This window comes from Hevea brasiliensis, chromosome 4 (genome assembly GCF_030052815.1).
Source record: "Hevea brasiliensis isolate MT/VB/25A 57/8 chromosome 4, ASM3005281v1, whole genome shotgun sequence".
Taxonomy (NCBI): Eukaryota; Viridiplantae; Streptophyta; class Magnoliopsida; order Malpighiales; family Euphorbiaceae; genus Hevea; species Hevea brasiliensis.
The window spans coordinates 53,617,731-53,636,239 of record NC_079496.1 but is presented as its reverse complement, the minus strand read 5'-3'; the positions used below and the strand labels follow the sequence as shown (position 1 = coordinate 53,636,239).

The following is an 18,509-nucleotide window of genomic DNA, read 5'->3' as shown; positions in this document are numbered from 1 at the left end:
AATACACCAATTAAAACTCAAATTTACAAAGTCTAAGTACAATCACATATAAACCTAAACATTACTAATTCTTACATACACTTTACACAATCACTCTATATACATATCCATCAATCCTCAATGTCAATATTCTGCCAATACCTTCATAAACACATACATTTATCCAAAAGTCCCAAGGCTGCCGAAAATCTTCACCATGCCAAAGTGTCCTACAATTCATCAATTTCCATTCCAAGTGCACAATCACCATATACATGTGGAATAATTTACTAGGATATTAAATCACCCTAATCAACATCATTTCTCATCAAATATATGTATAAATATTTCCTTAAATATATAACTCCATGGCTGTCCCAAAATGAACATATCAATAACTTCTCAAACTTGAAAATTTTCTTCACAAATCCAACACCCATAACATGTACACAAAGTTTAACAAAGCAATATTCAAAAATGTAAACTTACCTATGGTTGGGACTTGCCAAACCTTGATTAAACTTCTTGATTTTGGTATCAAGCTCTTCCTTATGATGTGTAGACAATCTTTAATGAAGAATTCTAAGTGATTGGAGGTGAAATGGAGAGGTTAGGTGAAGCTTAAAGAAAACGGCAATGGAGGTTTATCCTTCTTCAATTCGGCTAGGTTGAGAGCACTTGGAGAAGATGGAGTTTCAGCTTGGATAATGGAATTACAGCTGCCATTTAGTGTTTAATTAAATCCCTAGTGGTCCACTCACAAAATTTAAATCATATAATAAGCTTAATTTTCACTTATTCCACATTAAACCCTTAATTCTCACTATTTACTTTAGGTACCACCAAATTAATTTTTCATTTTATTTTCTAAGTGTAATATCATTTATTTTTAATGGACATTTAGGTCAAAAGACAATTCGGGGTGTCAAATGACCATAATGCTCCTGTTCGGATTGCATTTTTCAGTAACACCGAGTTTTGTCTATTTTTCGGTTTCTCACTTTTCTTTGTACTAATTATTTAATTTTTCTTTGATCTTTCTAATGATATTTATTCTTCAATAAGGGTCTATTTAAGTCCTAAAAATGTTTTCCAGGGTTCCCATGATCCGAGGAGCTAGTCAAAGATACACGCCGTGACTTCCCAGTGCGGTCACCCATCGTTAGGGTTCCCGGCTCGCTTAACTTGATCACATTTCTTTGCTATTATTTTTCCTTTGTTTTTCTTGTATTTTCTTTTCTTGTATTTCATTATTTTATGTCTTCTCTCTCATATCAAAGTGTAATTCTAGGCATCCTAGTTGTCCGGATAACACTGGTCACCGGAGCAGCAGAACGCACTACCGAACTTAGGGGTGTTACATTCTAGCTGTCCAGACCGACATTAGTCACCGAAACAGTAGAATGTACGGAGTTGCTACAATTATGGTGTTACAACTCTTCCCCTCTAATTAAAAATTTCGTCCTCAAAATTTACCTGATGCAAACAATTGAGGGAACTGTTGCCTCATCATCTCTTCACTTTCCCAAGTTGCCTCCTCAGTGTTGTGGTGCCTCCAAAAAACTTTCACCAGTGGAATCTGCCTATTCCTCAACTCTTTCACTTCCCGAGCCAAGATCCGCATGAGTTCTTCTTCATATGTCAAATCCAGTTGTACTTCAATTTCTTCCATGGTGATGACATGTGAAGGATCTGAGCGGTATCTTCTTAGCATAGATACGTGGAACACTTTGTGGATCTTGTCCAGCTCTGGTGGTAAAGCTAGCCTGTAGGCCACTGGACCCATACATTCAATGACTTTATATGGGCCAATGAACCTAGGGCTTAACTTACCTTTTCTTCCAAACCTTAGTACTTTCTTCCACGGTGACACCTTGAGGAACACTTTGCCGCCAACCGCATATTCTATTTCTTTTCTCTTCAGGTCGATATAAGATTTTTGTCTATCTGAGGCAACCTTCAGATTGGCTTTGATTAGTTTTACCTTCTCCTCAGTCTGTTTCACCAAGTCTGACCCTACTAGTTTGTATTCGCCCAATTCAGTCCAGCACACTAGAGTTCTACATTTCCTCCCATACAGTGCTTCATATGAGGCCATTTGAATGCTAGCTTGGTAGCTATTATTGTATGCAAATTCTATCAGTGGGAGGTATCTATCCCAACTTCCCTCAAACTCAATGACACAACTCCTCAGCATATCCTCAAGGACCTGACATATATTTCATGTTAATATTATCATTTCAGTTTAATATTTGTATTAGTTCAATTGGTTTCAATTGTTTACCTGGATTACTCTTTCTGATTGCCTATCCGTCTAAGGATGGAAAACTGTGCTGAAGTGGAGTTGTGTACCCAAGAATTTATGCAACTTCTTCCAGAATCTCGATGTAAACCTTGGGTCTCGATCAGATATGATGAAAAGTGAAATTCCATGCAGTCTAACTATCTCACTGATATACAATTCTGCTAACTTCTCTAGTGAGTAGTCAGTTCTAACTAACAGAAAGTGTACTGACTTCGTCAATCTATCTACTATCACCCATACTACATCATGCTTCTTCTAGGTGAGAGGTAGACCACTTACAAAATCCATGGTGACCTGATCCCATTTCCATTCACGTATGCGTATAGGTTGTAGCAAACCCGATGGAACTTGATGTTCTGCCTTGACTTGCTGACATGTCAAGCATTTAGTCACATAGTCAGCTATGTCCTTCTTCATACCAGGCCACCAATACTGAAGCTTCAGATCATGATACATTTTTGTACTTCCTGGGTGCATAGCATAAACACTGGTGTGTGCCTCTTTTAGAATACTGGCCTTCAATTTCCCATTATCTGGTACGCATAATCTTCCTTTGTAGTATAGACACCCATCTGTTTTCACTTTATAGTTAGTTTCTTTCCCTTCTAGGATTTTGCTCATAATAGCCTTTAGCTTCTCATCTACCTTTTGCCTATTTAAAATCTGCTGTAGTAGGTTTGGCCTCACTTGTAACTCAGCCAAAATAGCTCCATCTCGAGCCAAAGATAGACGAGCATTCAATGATCTCAAAGCTGTGATGGATTTTCTGCTCAAAGCATCAGCAACTACATTTGCCCTCCCAGGATGATAGTCAATCACACAATCATAGTCCTTCAGAAACTCAATCCATCGCCTCTGTTTGAGGTTGAGCTCTTTCTGGGTTGGCAAGTTTTTCAGACTTTTGTAGTCTATGTAAATATAGCACTTTTCACCATACAAGTAATGACTCTATATCTTCAGTGCAAAGATAATTGCTGCAAGCTCTAGATCATGGGTAGGGTAATTATGTTCATGTGGCCTTAACTACCTAGAAGCATAAGTGACCACCTTCCCCTCTTGCATCAATACACACCCTAACCCATTATGAGAGGCATCACTATAGACCACAAAGTCCTTTCCTGACACTAGCTGTGTTAACACTAGTGCCTCTATCAATATAGCCTTCAACTTCTCAAAACTGGTCTGACACTTGTCATTCCAGTCAAATCTGACATTCTTATGTAATAACTTGGTCATTGGAGCAGCTATTAAGGAAAATCCCTTTACAAATCTTTTGTAATACCCAGCTAGCCCCAAGAAACTTCTGACCTCAGTTGTATTTCTAGGAGGCTTCCATTCCATCACTGCTTCTATTTTCTTGGGATCCACTCTAATCTCATCAGCTGACACTATGTGTCCAAGGAATACAATTTTATTCAATCAGAAGTCACACTTAGACAACTTAGTATACAACTTCTTTTCTCTCAGGGTTTGCAAAACAATCCTCAAATGCTCATCATGTTCTTCCCTGGTCTTGGAATACACCAAAATATCATCAATAAAAACCACTATGAACCGATCTAGGTATGGATGGAAGATACAGTTCATAAGGTCCATGAATGCTGCTGGTGCATTTGTTAGGCCAAAGGGCATCACTAGGAACTCATAATGCCCATACCGGGTCCTGAATGCAGTCTTTGGCACATCTGCATCCTTCACCCTCAACTAATGATACCCTAATCTGAGATCAATTTTAGAAAATACTCCTGCTCCCTTTAACTGATCAAACAGATCATCAATTCTAGGCAATGGATATTTGTCCTTCATAGTCACTTTATTCAACTACCGATAATCGATGCATAACTTCAAAGTCCCATCTTTCTTCTTTATAAACAGCACTGGAGCTCCCCATGGTGACACACTGGGGTGTATAATCCCCTTATCCAATAACTCCTGCAACTGGATTTTCAGCTCCTTTAACTCAGTAGGTGTCATCCTATAAGGAGCAATAGAGATTGGTGCTGTACCCGGTAATATCTCAATAGCAAATTCAACTTTTCTTTCTGGTGGCAAACCAGGCAATTCTTCAGGGAACACATCTGGGAAGTCTCTTACTGTGGGTATGTCACATAGATCTGGCTTAGCCTGTCTAGTATTCACCACATGTGCTAGGTAGGCTTCACAGCTTTTTCTCATCAGTTTTCTTGCAACTGTGGCTGAGATGACATTGGACAAAAAATCTATCATTTCTCCCACAACTGTAATCTCATTACTCTCAGGAGTTTTTAATGAGATCCTCTTCAACTTACAATCAACCATTGCTTGATGACGTGACAACCAGTCCATTCCCAAAATCACGTCAAACTCATGGAAAGGTAACTCAATCAGGTCTGCCAAGAATTTATACCCCTGAATCCTTTGAAGGAACGGAAGCGTGAAAAACACAAGTTTATACCATTGAATTCAAAAATTTTCACCTAGGGTCACATGCATCATGCAAGATTTATTTTTATCTATTTGATTTCAATGATAAACAACATATTAAAACTCTTTTAATATGTTTTTGGATCTGTATTTGCCATTTAAGATTTTAAAATTAATCAGATTAATTTTAGAACCCTAGATTAAATCAAGAACGATTACACTAACCTCTTGATGCACTACAGCGTGTCTGCGCCTTTGAGATTCGTCTTCAGGACACCAGATGTTGTCCCTCTAGCTTGTCCACACCAAGAACACCTATGGCAGCCCTTGAATAGCTTCTAAAGCTTTTTCTATTAATTAGAAAATCAAGTTATGCCTTTTAAGAGATTAAAGATGTAAACAGGACACTAGAAACAATTTCTAGTGTTCTTAATTCAAGAGATTGATGGCTAATCTCTTTGAATTGATAAGAGATGAAGAAGAAGAGATGAAAACCCTCAAAGTGGCGTGACAAAGGAGTGTGGCTGCTGGTTGTGTTTTATTTTCTCATAACAACACTTAAATAGCTAGGTTAACACATTAAACCCTTGCCACATGTCACCCTTTGATTAGCTCTAGGTTTAAGTGACCCAATCACATTGTGCCAAGTGTCAAACCTATATTTAATCTTGATTTTAATCATCTTACATGATTAAAAAACATTTGGCAAGCTTATGTGTAATCCCATGTGTCACCATCTCATGATGCCACGTGTCACACTGTGAAATGACCAAAATGCCCCTGTGTCTTAATTTTGAGTTCTTAACCCAAAATAATTATTTTCTTCTTCTAATTAATTTATATCAAATATAAATTAATTAATTAATCTCTATTAATTAATTTCTCATTAATTAAATTCATATTCAAACACTTTAAATATAAATTTAATTTATACTACACATCCAATAATCTTGATTTGGTTTCAAGTCATGCTAGGGACTTTGCAATTTAATTGCAAACCAAACCAATTTAATTAATCAATTAAACTCTTTAATTAATTAATTAAATCATATTTAAATAGGTGATAACTTGTGTATGTGTGTGACTTACTAGGCTCATCACTAATTGGCAATGAGACATGATATCAACTCTTAATATCATCAGAACTCTTTCTTACCATAAATGATTTCTCTAAATCATTTTATGAACCTCATAGACCATGGTTAACACCTAGCATAGCATGCCATGGCCACCCAATTAGTAATAAGGTTTACCTTAAATGAACCTATAATCATATGTTACCATGCACTAGAATCTCTCTGTTATAAAATCCCAACTCAAGCTGGAGTATGTCAAACTCCATTTGATATGAATATTATATTCTCTTTTACTTCCAGTTCTTGATTAAAAAGATTTTCTCATCAGAAACTCTTTTCTGAATAAATCTATCTGTCCTGGCCAGGAACTTGAAACATCAAGAACAATTAAATGAACATAGGATTTTATCTCTATTTACTTAGAGGAACAGATTCCATCTTGATCAACACCTACCTCCATATATAACTAGTGGGAGCCAACACATGCCCATATACCCATACACAGTACAAGTATGAAAGCAGTATCAAACTCAAACTACCTATATACAAGATAACTGTGCTATCTTAGGTCTAAAGATTATATGCACTGATATGATTTATGACAAAACATTGACAAGAGTAAACTCCATGTGCTTGTCATAAGTGTCACTGGTTCGGCCTACTTATCATTTATAAGTGCCTATCATGTTTGTCATATGGCATGAGACTCACCATTCCATCTTATTTATATCTCATATAAATAACTTGGGAACAAACATGAATACAATCTTTCTGGATAAGTCATGTCCTTATTATGAAGTATCCTCGATTGTGAACCTATTTATGATACTTTGTGCTAGAAATATTGTCACTCATATTCTTAACAACTTAAGAATAATATTTCTAACAAAATATCAATGGACCTTTTCTATTACACATAAATATATTATGTAAACGGAAAAGTGGAAATGCCTTTTATTAATAAAAATATATACAAGATACATACTAAATGATATGCTCTAGGGCATACTACTAACAATCTCCCACTAGCACTAGAGCCATTCATTACAATACCTTAGACCCATCTTCTCAAGATGTCAGTCTAACTGAGCTTGTGACAAAGGCTTAGTGCATGGATCAGCTGAATTTTTTCAGCTGATGTTATTTTTCTGCATGGCTATATCGCTTTTGCCCAACTATATGTCTGATAATGTGGTAGTGCCTTTCTATGTATTTGGATTTTGGGTGAGACCTTAGTTCCTTAGCCTGTATGACTGCTCCATTGTTGTCACAGTGTGGTGGAACTGCTGACTCAATGGAAGGAACTACTGTAAGTTCTGTCACGAACTTCTTTATCCAAACAGCTTCCTTTGCGACATCGATGCGAGAATATACTCAGCCTCTGTAGTGGAATCTGCAGTCGTGCTCTGTTTGGAACTCTTCCAACTGACTGCACCTCCATTACAAATGAACACATATCTAGAGGTAGACTTTCTATACTCAATATCTGATTGGAAATCAGAATCAGTATAACCATCCAATTGCAAGTCTCCACCTCCATAAATCAAGAATAAATCCTTAGTTCTTCTCAAGTACTTAAGAATATTCTTGACAGCTATCCAGTGTTCCAAACCTGTATTGGATTGATACCTGCTAGTCAAACTAACAGCATATGCGATATCCGGCCTAGTACACAACATTGCATACATTAAACTTCCAATAGCCGAAGCATATGGAATCCTGGCCATCTTATCTCTTTCTTCAGGTGTCTTTGGAGACATCTCTTTAGAAAGATGGATACCATGTCTCACTGGTAACAATCCTCTCTTGGAATCAAGCATGTTAAACCTCTTTAACACCTTTTCCAAGTATAGACTTTGGGATAAACTAATTATTCTTTTCGCTCTATCTCTATAGATGCGAATCCCAAGAATATAGGGTGCCTCCCCTAAGTCTTTCATGGAGAATGTATTTGACAACCATACCTTTATAGTCATCAACATACCTGTGTCATTACCCATCAACAGTATGTCATCCACATATAAGACAAGGAAAGTGATAGCACTGTCACTAACCTTCTTATATACATATGGCTCATCCTCATTTTTTATAAAACCAAAGGATTTAATGGCTTCATCAAAACGAATGTTCCAACTCCTCGAAGCTTGTTTCAACCCATAGATGGATCGCTTTAGCTTGCATACCTTGGAACCATCTTGGGATTCAAATCCCTTAGGTTGTTCCATGAAAATGTTTTCTTCAATGTATCCATTGAGAAAAGCTGTTTTGACATCCATCTACCAAATCTCATCATCATAGTACGCAGCTATTGCTAATAAAATCCTAATTGATTTAAGCATGGCAATAGGCGAGAAAGTCTCCTCATAGTCGATTCCTTGCCTTTGGCGAAACCCTTTCGCTACTAGCCTTGCCTTATAGGTCTCTACCTTTCCATCAGAACCAATTTTCTTCTTGAAAACCCATTTGTTCCCTATAGGTACAATACCTTCAGGTGGGTCAACAAGATCCCAAACTTGATTCTTATACATGGAATCAATCTCGGATTTCATAGCATCAATCCATTTTGAAGAGTCTATATCTGATATAGCTTCTTCATAGGTAAGTGGATCATCTCCATGATCTACTTCTTTATGAGTAGACAACTCTTGTTCTTCTTCATGAAGAAAACCATATCTCACTGGTGGGTGAGATACCCTGGTTGTCTTACGAGGAACAGCTGTAGATGTTTCATCAACGGGTATTGGTTGACTAGATGGATCTATATCCATCTTATCTGTTGGTTGGTCAGAATTCTCCAATTCTAACTCTATTTGCCTTCCTTTGCCTCCTTCTTGAACAAACTGTTGTTCAAGAAATGTGGCATCTCTACTTATCACAACCTTTTGTGAAGTAGGCAAACAAAAATAATATCCAAAACTATCTTTTGGATGTCCAACAAATCGACCCTTTTTTTATCTGGTCTCCAATTTATCAGTGTTCATCTTTTTGATATAAGCTGGACAACCCCAAATCTTAACATGCTTAAGACTTGGTTTTCTTCCATGCCATATCTCATAAGGTGTGGAAGAAACTAATTTTGATGGAATCCTATTCAGAATATACAAAGCTAATTCTAATGCAAATCCCCAAAAGAAGATTGGCATATCAGTATAGCTCATCCACTACAAGAAAAAAGGAGATTTGAAACCGAATATTCGGTTTCAAATCAGTGAAAATCGGTTTCTAAATACATTTAGAAACCGATTTGAAACCGAAATATTCAGTTTTAAATCCGCAAGTTTCTAAATAAATTTGAAACGGAAAATGGCGTCCGTTTCAAATTCTGAATCTATTTTCAAACCACTATTCCGTTTCAAATTTAGAAACCACATATATTCGGTTTCAAATTCCGTTTTAATTTAAAAACTGATATTTCGGTTTCAATTTTTTTGAAACATAAATTCCGTTTCAAATCGGTTTCTAAATTCTGAAACCGATCCTTGTGTTATTGGATTAGAAACGGAAAAATTCGTTTTTAATCCGTTTCAAATTAATAGTAGAAAATTTTTATTTTTTTATTTAATATATTATTTCCTGTATTGAAGCATATAATATAATATTAATTTTAAATGCTCAATATCATAATATTTATAATATCAGGCTATCAAATATCAAATATCAGTCAATATTATATATAAATATGACAGTGAAGGGTTATGACAATAATATACTGTATGGAAAAATAAAATATCATAATAACAAAAAAACAAGCTACTTGTCATCAACAAGATAATCACTCATCAACACTATCAGCCTCTCTACCATCATCTTGATGAGTCGCATGTGGAGTTGGGGCTGTAAACTGCGTACCCTGCATCATTTGTGCCATCATGTTTTGCATCATTTGTTGCATGCGCTCCTCCAGTGTCTGCTCACGTTGTCTATATCTCTCCTCTAGCATCAACTCGCGTTGTCGATCTCTCTCCTCCATTGCAACCAAACTATCCTTGAGCGTTGCAATAGTCTGATGCAATTGTTGAATCTCTTCCTCCATTGCCTCTGACTGAGCACAATAGGATGCAGTAGAAGATGATCCATGTGATGAGCTAGGGTAAAAAATTGATGCTTGAGATCCAATGCCATAAACCCTGTTCTTCTTCTCCCCCCCCACAACTTGATAATATAGTGCGACCTCATCTACAATAGGAGGGTCACTGCACCCCTCTTGTGGTTGAGACGACTGCTCCTTAAGCGCCAAAAATGCATCCTGCATAAGTCAATACACATATTTTAAATTTATTTTTCTTGGCAATTGAATAAACAAACTCACTTATTTATTTTTTTCATATAATTGAAAGACATAAAATACTTGTTCACTTACCTTAATTGATTGCGCTCGTGAATCAACCATATCGGAGGTGCCTTTCCTAGTGTGGGTCTTATGGAAAAGTTCATAAGGAAAAGGTCTTCGGCCAAGCTGGGCTTCCTGAAAAGATATAATGATTTTAGTGATGTTTATAATAATGTTCGATTATTTGCTACTAATATGTAGACAGACAATAACAAAACTAGTAAATATGAAATCATTACCATCCTATAGTAAATATGAAATCATTACCATTCTATCTGCGTGAGTAGCATGTGAAACTGAACCCCCTGTGTGTCTAGAGATGCCTGCCCCAACTCCCCCTATCTCACTACAATGGTTAGCAGTGAATTGATGGCTCTTGGCTTTAAACTCTGGGCTACTCCATGCCTCCTTCCATTTTTGCATTGTACTATTAGGCACGATGACCTTGGATTTTCCTTTCCTGACATTCCACATTAGGGCCTTATAGCGCTCTGCAGCCTTACGCCTCCAAGCTTCCTTTACTAGTGGAGTCACCTCTTGCCAATCAAAGTATTTCTGGTATAAAATAAATAAAAATTAAGACAGTTGTATTAGTATGAAAATATTTTAGAAAAAAATTGACAGCATTTCCCCTTAATTTTGGACAATCCAACCTAGTTATTAGGTATTAATTGCACCTGTTAAAAACACTTCATATATTCTCAACAATAAATAACATCCACCCCAACTACAATAACTCACAACAATATATATTTTCAATATCACACAAGCTGTACATATAGATCATTTAAGCATTAATATACTTCAATTGTGTTCTTTTACATTAATTCACAAATTCTCATCACTTAAATGATATTTGTTCATAACATTCTTTTTTGAGGTTTCATAAACTATGCAAATTAGTTATCTGATAGCTAATATTTAAATATTTATTTTATTACTTGAAATTCATCCCAGTAAAACTCTTTTGTTTCAGGCGTGATAGTTTTCCAACAGTGCCCCTCTGGGTCCATCCTCTCCTTGAAGATATTCTTCATCTTCTTAGCACATTCCTCAGATGGATGTAACTTTGTACAAAAGAAAGACAAGAAATACATTGATTTTATGTAAATGTAGAAACACAGTACTTCAATTCCCAATGATATGTAATACCAAATCATAGATAAAGTTAATTAATTTTAAATACTTACGTGCCATTAATGAGCTTTATTCTTTTCTTTCTTCCAAATGTAGTGAGTGATAGGCCATCCATCGATGATATTGGTGCTGCCCCAACTGAATGACCTTCATGACCAGAGGTTGATCCAATTGCAGGCTCAGAAGATGGGGTAATAGGTGGTGGCGGTGGAGGTGGAGGTATAGCTCGATGCTGTGTTGAAGCAGTAGACCCCTCTGGATCTGGTGCCGACCTCCCAGTGGATCGTGAAGGAACCTGAGGTGACCACATGTAGATTGGTCTAGTTGATCATTGGGCTCATCACGCATGTAATCGCTTGACTGTGAATGACCCAACAAACCTCCCCTGCGACCGTTGCCTCGCATCCTGCATAAATAATTGTATTAATTAGTTAGCTTCATTCAACTTATGATACATAATACAGATGAAATTAGTTAGAGTTTATACTTCAAGTTTAGAAATATAAATTCATTAAGAGAAATACCTAATTCTAATTAGTATCACTATCATATACATCATCGCATTCCTCATCACTTTCTGAGTCCAATTCAAGCTCTTCTTCATCTTCAACATCCTCTTCATTAATTTCAACTAGTACACCGTTTTGATCATTCAAGTATTGTTGTTGATCATCATCATCGTCAATTTGAATCAAAGGGACTTCCATTTCATCTTCTTGAAATGGTTCTTCCCGTGCAGGGGGGGTTGTGACATTCACTTGCTCAGGAAGATCAATAACAGATCTCGCTTTGATTTTGAACACAGCCCACCAATCATCCTTGTCACGTTTTAAGCTTGGATATATGGAATAATTCACCTGAGCAGCTTGGATAGCAAGAACAAATGGTTCATACCTATTGAAGGATCTTTTATGATTAATATCCACAAGTTTATATTTTGGATGAATCTTTGTTCCCACATTTGGTGTTGGATCAAACCAATCACATTTAAACAATACGATTCTTTTGATTGGTAATCCAGTACTCCAATCGTAGCACTTCAATTAATTGTCCATAGTAGTCACTTTCATTAGTATGCGTAATTAGTCCCCTTGATACATACCCCATCGCTCATCGCGTTGCCCTATGCGAACCATAACCTTTAGTGTGAAATTTATAACCATTAACTACAGACCTATTGTAGCACATAACACTTCTTAATGGACCCTTTGATAGATCCTTTAAAAACTGGCTTGATATATTGTTGGAGGGATTGTGAACATATTTATTGAACCACTTATCAAATTCACGCTCTAGTTTCTCATCAACTTGTTTATCATTGATATTTGGATTGGCCATGTGTAACTCATTAACAAAAATGCTGCACACAATGAAAATAGTTAATTACATGTTTGGAATCAATAATGGCATTGCAACAATTATAATAATTGAATATTAGAAAAACTTACTCAATGTACGGTTTTACTTCTATACAATTCAACAAGATGTACATTTGTGCTGCTTGAAATTCTTGTTCTGTGAGATATCTAACCTTTCCTTTTCCCAGTGGCCTACCGGAATGAGTGAAAATTGATAGATTCCCTAGATGTTCATCCATATGTTCGACTGTATCATCATTGCGTGGAACCTTACGATGCCTTGTGTTGACATGGGGTTCAAAATAATGAGCGCAGAATGACGATGCTTCTTCAACTAAATATGCATTGCATATGGAACCTTCCACTTTGGCTTTATTTTTCACATTATTTTTTAACTTCCTAAGGTACCTGTACCATTTACTATTTAGTCACAACAAATTTTCATTTTTCAATGTAATGATAGTATACAACAATACATTAAACTAGTTACCTCTCAAATGGATACATCCACCGATATTGCACAGGACCAGCAATCCATGCTTCATAAGCCAAATGCACTGGGAGGTGTTCCATGGAGTCAAAGAAACTTGGAGGAATATACGCTCTAGTTTACATAATATAATAGGAATCTCTTCATTGAGTGTAACATGGCTTCTTCTCTAAGTGTTGTTGAAGTTAACTCTCTAAAGAAATTGCTCAATTCGGTCAATGCTTGCCACACATTTTTGGAAGCAATTCCCTAAATGCTATTGGGAGTAATCTTTGCATAAAGACATGACAATCATGGCTTTTCATCCCAAACAACTTTAGTTTTCGCATGTCTATACACCTACCCATGTTTGACACATAACCATCTGGGAATCTAAGATTTTTAAGCCATTCACACAACACTGCTTTTGATTGTTTGTCTAATGTGTAACATGCTTTAGGATACTTTCCTGTTGCCATATCCCTCTCTAACTCAGGTCTGTGACAAAACTCTTTCAAATCTTCCCTTGATTTTACATTGTCCTTCGTCTTCCCTTCAACATTCATCACAGTATTAAAAATATTTTCAAATACATTTTTCTCTATATGCATGACATCCAGGTTGTGGCGAAGCATGTTAGTACTCCAATATGGCAAATCCCAAAAAATGCTCCGTCTCTTCCAACCCGTGTTTTTTGCTTTGCAACTGTTATTCTCATCTGCACCCATATCTGTGACACACATTAATCCTAGATGTTCTATTTGTTCTAAAATTTCCTCACCAGATAGAATGGGGGGAGCACTTTTTGTAACTGTCTTGTTCTTTCTAAAAGCAATTTTATTCCGTCTGAAAGGATGGTTAGCTGGTAAGAATTTACGGTGATTGTCAAACCATGATTGTTTACCACCCTTTGTCAATGTGAATGCATCTGAATCGTCCCTACAATATGGACAAGCAGTCTTGCCTGCTGTGCTCCAACCGGATAACATTGAATATGCAGGGAAATCACTTATTGTCCATAATAACGCAACCCTCATATTAAAATTATTCTTCTTTGATGCATCATATGTCTCAACTCCAACTTCCACAACTGTTTCAACTCTGCAATAAGGGGTAAGTACACATCCAATTTGTCTTTTGGGTTTCTCGGACCAGGAACTATTACCGTTAGGAACATATACTCTTCCTTCATCCATAACCAAGGAGGCAAATTGTAAGGAGTGACAATGATAGCCAAGATGAATATTGTTGTCGGTGACCGAATGGTTGAAACCCATCTGCAGTCCTAGCCTTACATTCCTAACCTCAAAGACAAATGAAGGATGTGTTTTATTAAAATGCTTCCATGTAGTTGCATCTGAACAATGACACATTACCCCATCTTCATGGTCATGCTCAGCATGCCATCTCATTTCTTTTGCTGTTGCATTCGAAGCATATAATCTTTGCAATCTTTGTGTGAGAGGAAAGTAGTACATTTTCTTATGTGGCACATTGGTTTGAAAATTAGAAGAGCCTCGACTATGTCGTTTGAACCGTGGATGGTCACAAAATTTGCAATTCGTTAACTCACTATCTTCAGCCCAATATAACATACATCCATTAGTACAACAATGAATCTTCTCAACAGGTAGGCCCAATGCTTGAACCAACTTCTTCGTACTGTAAAAGTTTTCAGTCATTAAATTTTCATCCGGTAACACCTCTTTCATAAGTTGACAAATGTCATCAAAACACCTTTCTGACAAATGATGTTCTGCCTTGATGTTCAACATCCTTGCAACAAGCGAGTCTGAATGGCTTTCACAACCTGGCCACACCTCTTGATTAGCGACTTGTAACATGTCATACAATTTTGAGTGATGGATTTGGAGGCTCCTCCATTACATCTGAAAGAAATCGGGACTCTTTGCATCCATTACCATTTGCTCATAGGTATTGCTTGTGCTATTATCAACCTCTTGAACAGACTCCGCTATCATAACATTTATGTTTTGACTATCAATATCACTTGTGCGGGGTTCCCCATGTAAAATCCATTTATAATAATATGGCACAAATCCATGCTTCATCAAATGTAACCGAATTGTATTCTCATCGGCATAATTACGATTCTGACACTTTCGATGATTACATGGACACTTCAGTTTATCCCCATCCATCCACTCTGGATGTTGCTTAGCAAATGTTATGAATTGTTCAATACCTTCTATGAATTCTGAGGTCAATAGACCATCTTTTAACCTAGCATACATCCATCTCCGATCTGATCCCATTTTGCTAATAGCTGTGTAATAATTAAGTGAATATTAGTAATGATATGTCATATATCAGAATTACATCATATCCCCAATCATGCGTTGAAAGGTAAGGCCCTAACCCAATTAGAATTGTATCATCTCTACCAATAACAGACAGATAATGACATGTCATATATTTGTAAAAATTCCAGCAGGATCTCCCATTAGTTCTCAAAGTGCACAACATAAAATTTGCACCCAGAGAACAATGAGAGATGTTACAAAATTTCTACAAATAGAAAAAATTATCACCTCAAAAATTGATATGCATGCATCTACAAATTAAAACGCCATATTAAAATATTACTTACCTGTGTGATACTGAAAGCAACGGACAAAATAACGAGAGATAGTGACCAAAAGAGAATGAGACAGACTGTAGTTCCAAAAAAAAAAAAAAGAAATTCTGTCAGTAAATTCTTGTATAAAATTTAACACCTCAAAGTAAATAAATAAATAAATATAGTGTAATTATAAATATAGTGTAATTTACAATCACATGGACGACTCACGTGTAAGCTAAGATCCCTGAGAGAGGCCGGACCTAATATAGTGTAATTTTGTGATTTGTTGTCCCCTCACTCTTAGCTTAAGGTAAAATTGAGCATATATTATATATATGGGAAATTTTTCCTAGTCTATTATGGGTCGAAAATATAAGTATATGAGATTTATATATTTAATAGATAAATTCTATAATATATTTTATATCTTGAATTCATAATGAATTGAGTTTAAGTAAAAAAATTCATACATATCTAAATTAAAAAATTATAAATATATTATAAATATTAAAAACTAATCATGAATTTCATGAGTGAAGTTCATGTTAAAAAAATTTTAAAATATAATTTTTGTATGTATAATGTTTGTATTATATATATATATATATATATATTATGTTATTAGCATATAGGTAGCTTTGCACTCATTAGATTTCAGTTATTTTCATTGGTCAAGACTTGTTGTCACAAAATTGAATTGTTGATGAGAAAAGGGGAAAAAATATGCGTGCTTTGTTGTGTGAGAATTGACTTATTTGAATTAGGTGTGATTAGAATGTGATTTAAATTAAAATAATTAATATTGTATCAAATTAATTTTTTATTTTATTATTTTTAATTAATTATTAATATTTATTTTTTATTGTAAATAATTAAATATTATTATTAAAAATTGACTTATTTAATTTCTAAAAAAATTAACATATTAAAATTTAGATAAAAATATAAATTATTAATAAGTTTTTCTTAAGTGTTCCCACAGATCAGACAAAATGAAATGGGTATTGTCCACGTGGATCTTTCTTGACCCCGTAAGGGATTTGGCTGTGTCCAATTGGACCCCAATTACACAATTTTTAGAGACATTGGCCCAAAGCCATGCTCCATGTCTCACAGACAAGACTCCTTCATTACACAATTTTTGTCCGGATCATAGGTCGAGAAGCATGTGATTTGAGTGTTAGCTTTAGCTACAATCACAAAAGATTTTTGAATCTACGTTAAGGAGATCCAAAATGCATTGAGATGAAATTGATGCACTAACTACAAACATTTTTTTGAGCTAATTAAGGAAAATAAGAAACAGTGAAAATAGAATTGAATAGAAAATACAAAAAGCCAAAAGTCATATAAGGAAGACACAAGGGGAGATGCTGATGATCATAAAGCAAACAAAACAAATGTCAGCAGACAATAAACCACCATATAACAGACACACCGCTTGTACTTCAACGCATGTATGTAGTTGTGGGTATTACAAAACCCTGAGAATGACAGAAACATATATTTACCCTGAGAATGACAGAAACATATATTGCAAATAAAGTGAAGCAAATGGGAAGTTTGGAAAAGCGGAATCCATGAAAGTTTCATGCTCTAAATTCTTTTATATTCACCTCAATCATTATAAATTAAAAATATAAAGGCAAGAATAAGATTAAAAGCAGCTACAGGTCTTGAGAATACTGGCTGCAGTTCATGGGGCATCTCACATTTTACAAAGAAACAAATTCCATTGATTGAGTGGCCCAACACAGTGATGCATCAATTTGTCTTTTTAACAAATAAGATTGTTAGACATCTCACATGGATCAATTGCCTTGGCAGAATCTCAGCCAAAGATAACTACTAGGATCAGTGTGCATTAAATACAGTTGCCTATTATCAATCAACCAATAAAATCAGCAGACTATTTAGCTATTGCTGGTTAAGCCTTTCATCTGAAATAGAAGGCTACTTCTTTCGAACCAGTGTTTCAACCCTTGATTGAGAGTCTCCCATGAGTTCCATATGTTAGTGTAACATGCTGTTTGCCTTACATCAGTGTTAAGTTCTTTGAATTTGTTTATTGTAGTAAGAAGAGTGGTAATAGCAATGAAATTTTGTTAATGTTGTTAATTCTTTTTTTTTTCCTTTTTCCTCCTTCTGCAGCACTTCCTTGTGATTAAAAATGTCTTAACCCGCAAGGTGGTAAAAAGGACCACCAACTACCATTCTCTCAATTCTCTTATTCATGAATGCCTGAAACGCAATTGCTTTCCCTCAAATGCGCTCAGCTAACACTCCAAATTGCTAAAATTTAGGTTCAGCTTCATAAAAACTATTGTCCATTTTGATTCACATAGAGACTTTTTTACCTCCAGAAAGCAACTCTGTATGGCTTCGAAGATAGGTTAAGTTTCTTATATCTAAAACCAAGGTCAAATTATCCAGTCCAAAATCAAAACAAGCAAAGCCAATTCAGCAAAAATAAATTTGGGAGCTGTAGGGGGAATAAGAAAAGCTCTAAAAATTGGAATTAACTATGTACATCACATGCTATAGGAAACAGCCGTCCACACGATGGAAGCAACTGCCTTCACTTCAAAAGGCGCTAGTGCCACCTAAAGGAAAAGGAAAAGATACGCAGAATGAGCATACAGGTTTGCTCTCGCTGCATACATCGGTTATAATATATACAGGGTAAACTACGTACTAATACAGACATCTTCACACTTCATAATATCATCAATAGAGGAAAAAATGGAAATCCTAATGCAAAATGGATCTAAATTCTCAGGAAGAAATGCAACTTACTTTTTTATTGTTTCTCTGTTCTTAATACCCATAAGTCCTGCTGATATATTATAGGTATGCCCAATTCATTTC

General features: G+C 35.7%; 3 protein-coding genes across 3 annotated transcripts; all 3 read right to left on the bottom strand.

Moving 5' to 3' along the window:
- Positions 1–9,411: 9,411 nt before the first annotated feature.
- LOC110658629 (uncharacterized) lies at positions 9,412–11,155 on the bottom strand. The gene is made up of 4 exons (XM_058145709.1): positions 11,035–11,155; positions 10,361–10,648; positions 10,124–10,228; positions 9,412–10,009 (listed from the first exon to the last, which is right to left on the bottom strand). Exons 1-4 carry the CDS (start codon positions 11,128–11,130, stop codon positions 9,536–9,538), a joined length of 963 nt encoding a protein of 320 aa, XP_058001692.1. The 5' UTR covers positions 11,131–11,155; the 3' UTR covers positions 9,412–9,535.
- Positions 11,156–11,585: 430 nt separating this feature from the next.
- Positions 11,586–13,161, bottom strand: LOC131179457 (uncharacterized). The gene is made up of 5 exons (XM_058146305.1): positions 13,079–13,161; positions 12,679–12,996; positions 12,405–12,590; positions 11,755–12,253; positions 11,586–11,636 (listed from the first exon to the last, which is right to left on the bottom strand). Exons 1-4 carry the CDS (start codon positions 13,159–13,161, stop codon positions 11,761–11,763), a joined length of 1,080 nt encoding a protein of 359 aa, XP_058002288.1. The 3' UTR covers positions 11,586–11,636; positions 11,755–11,760.
- Positions 13,162–13,293: 132 nt separating this feature from the next.
- LOC131179456 (uncharacterized) lies at positions 13,294–14,901 on the bottom strand. The gene has a single exon (XM_058146304.1). The coding sequence runs from the start codon at positions 14,899–14,901 to the stop codon at positions 13,294–13,296; it is 1,608 nt and encodes a 535-aa protein (XP_058002287.1).
- Positions 14,902–18,509: the final 3,608 nt, after the last annotated feature.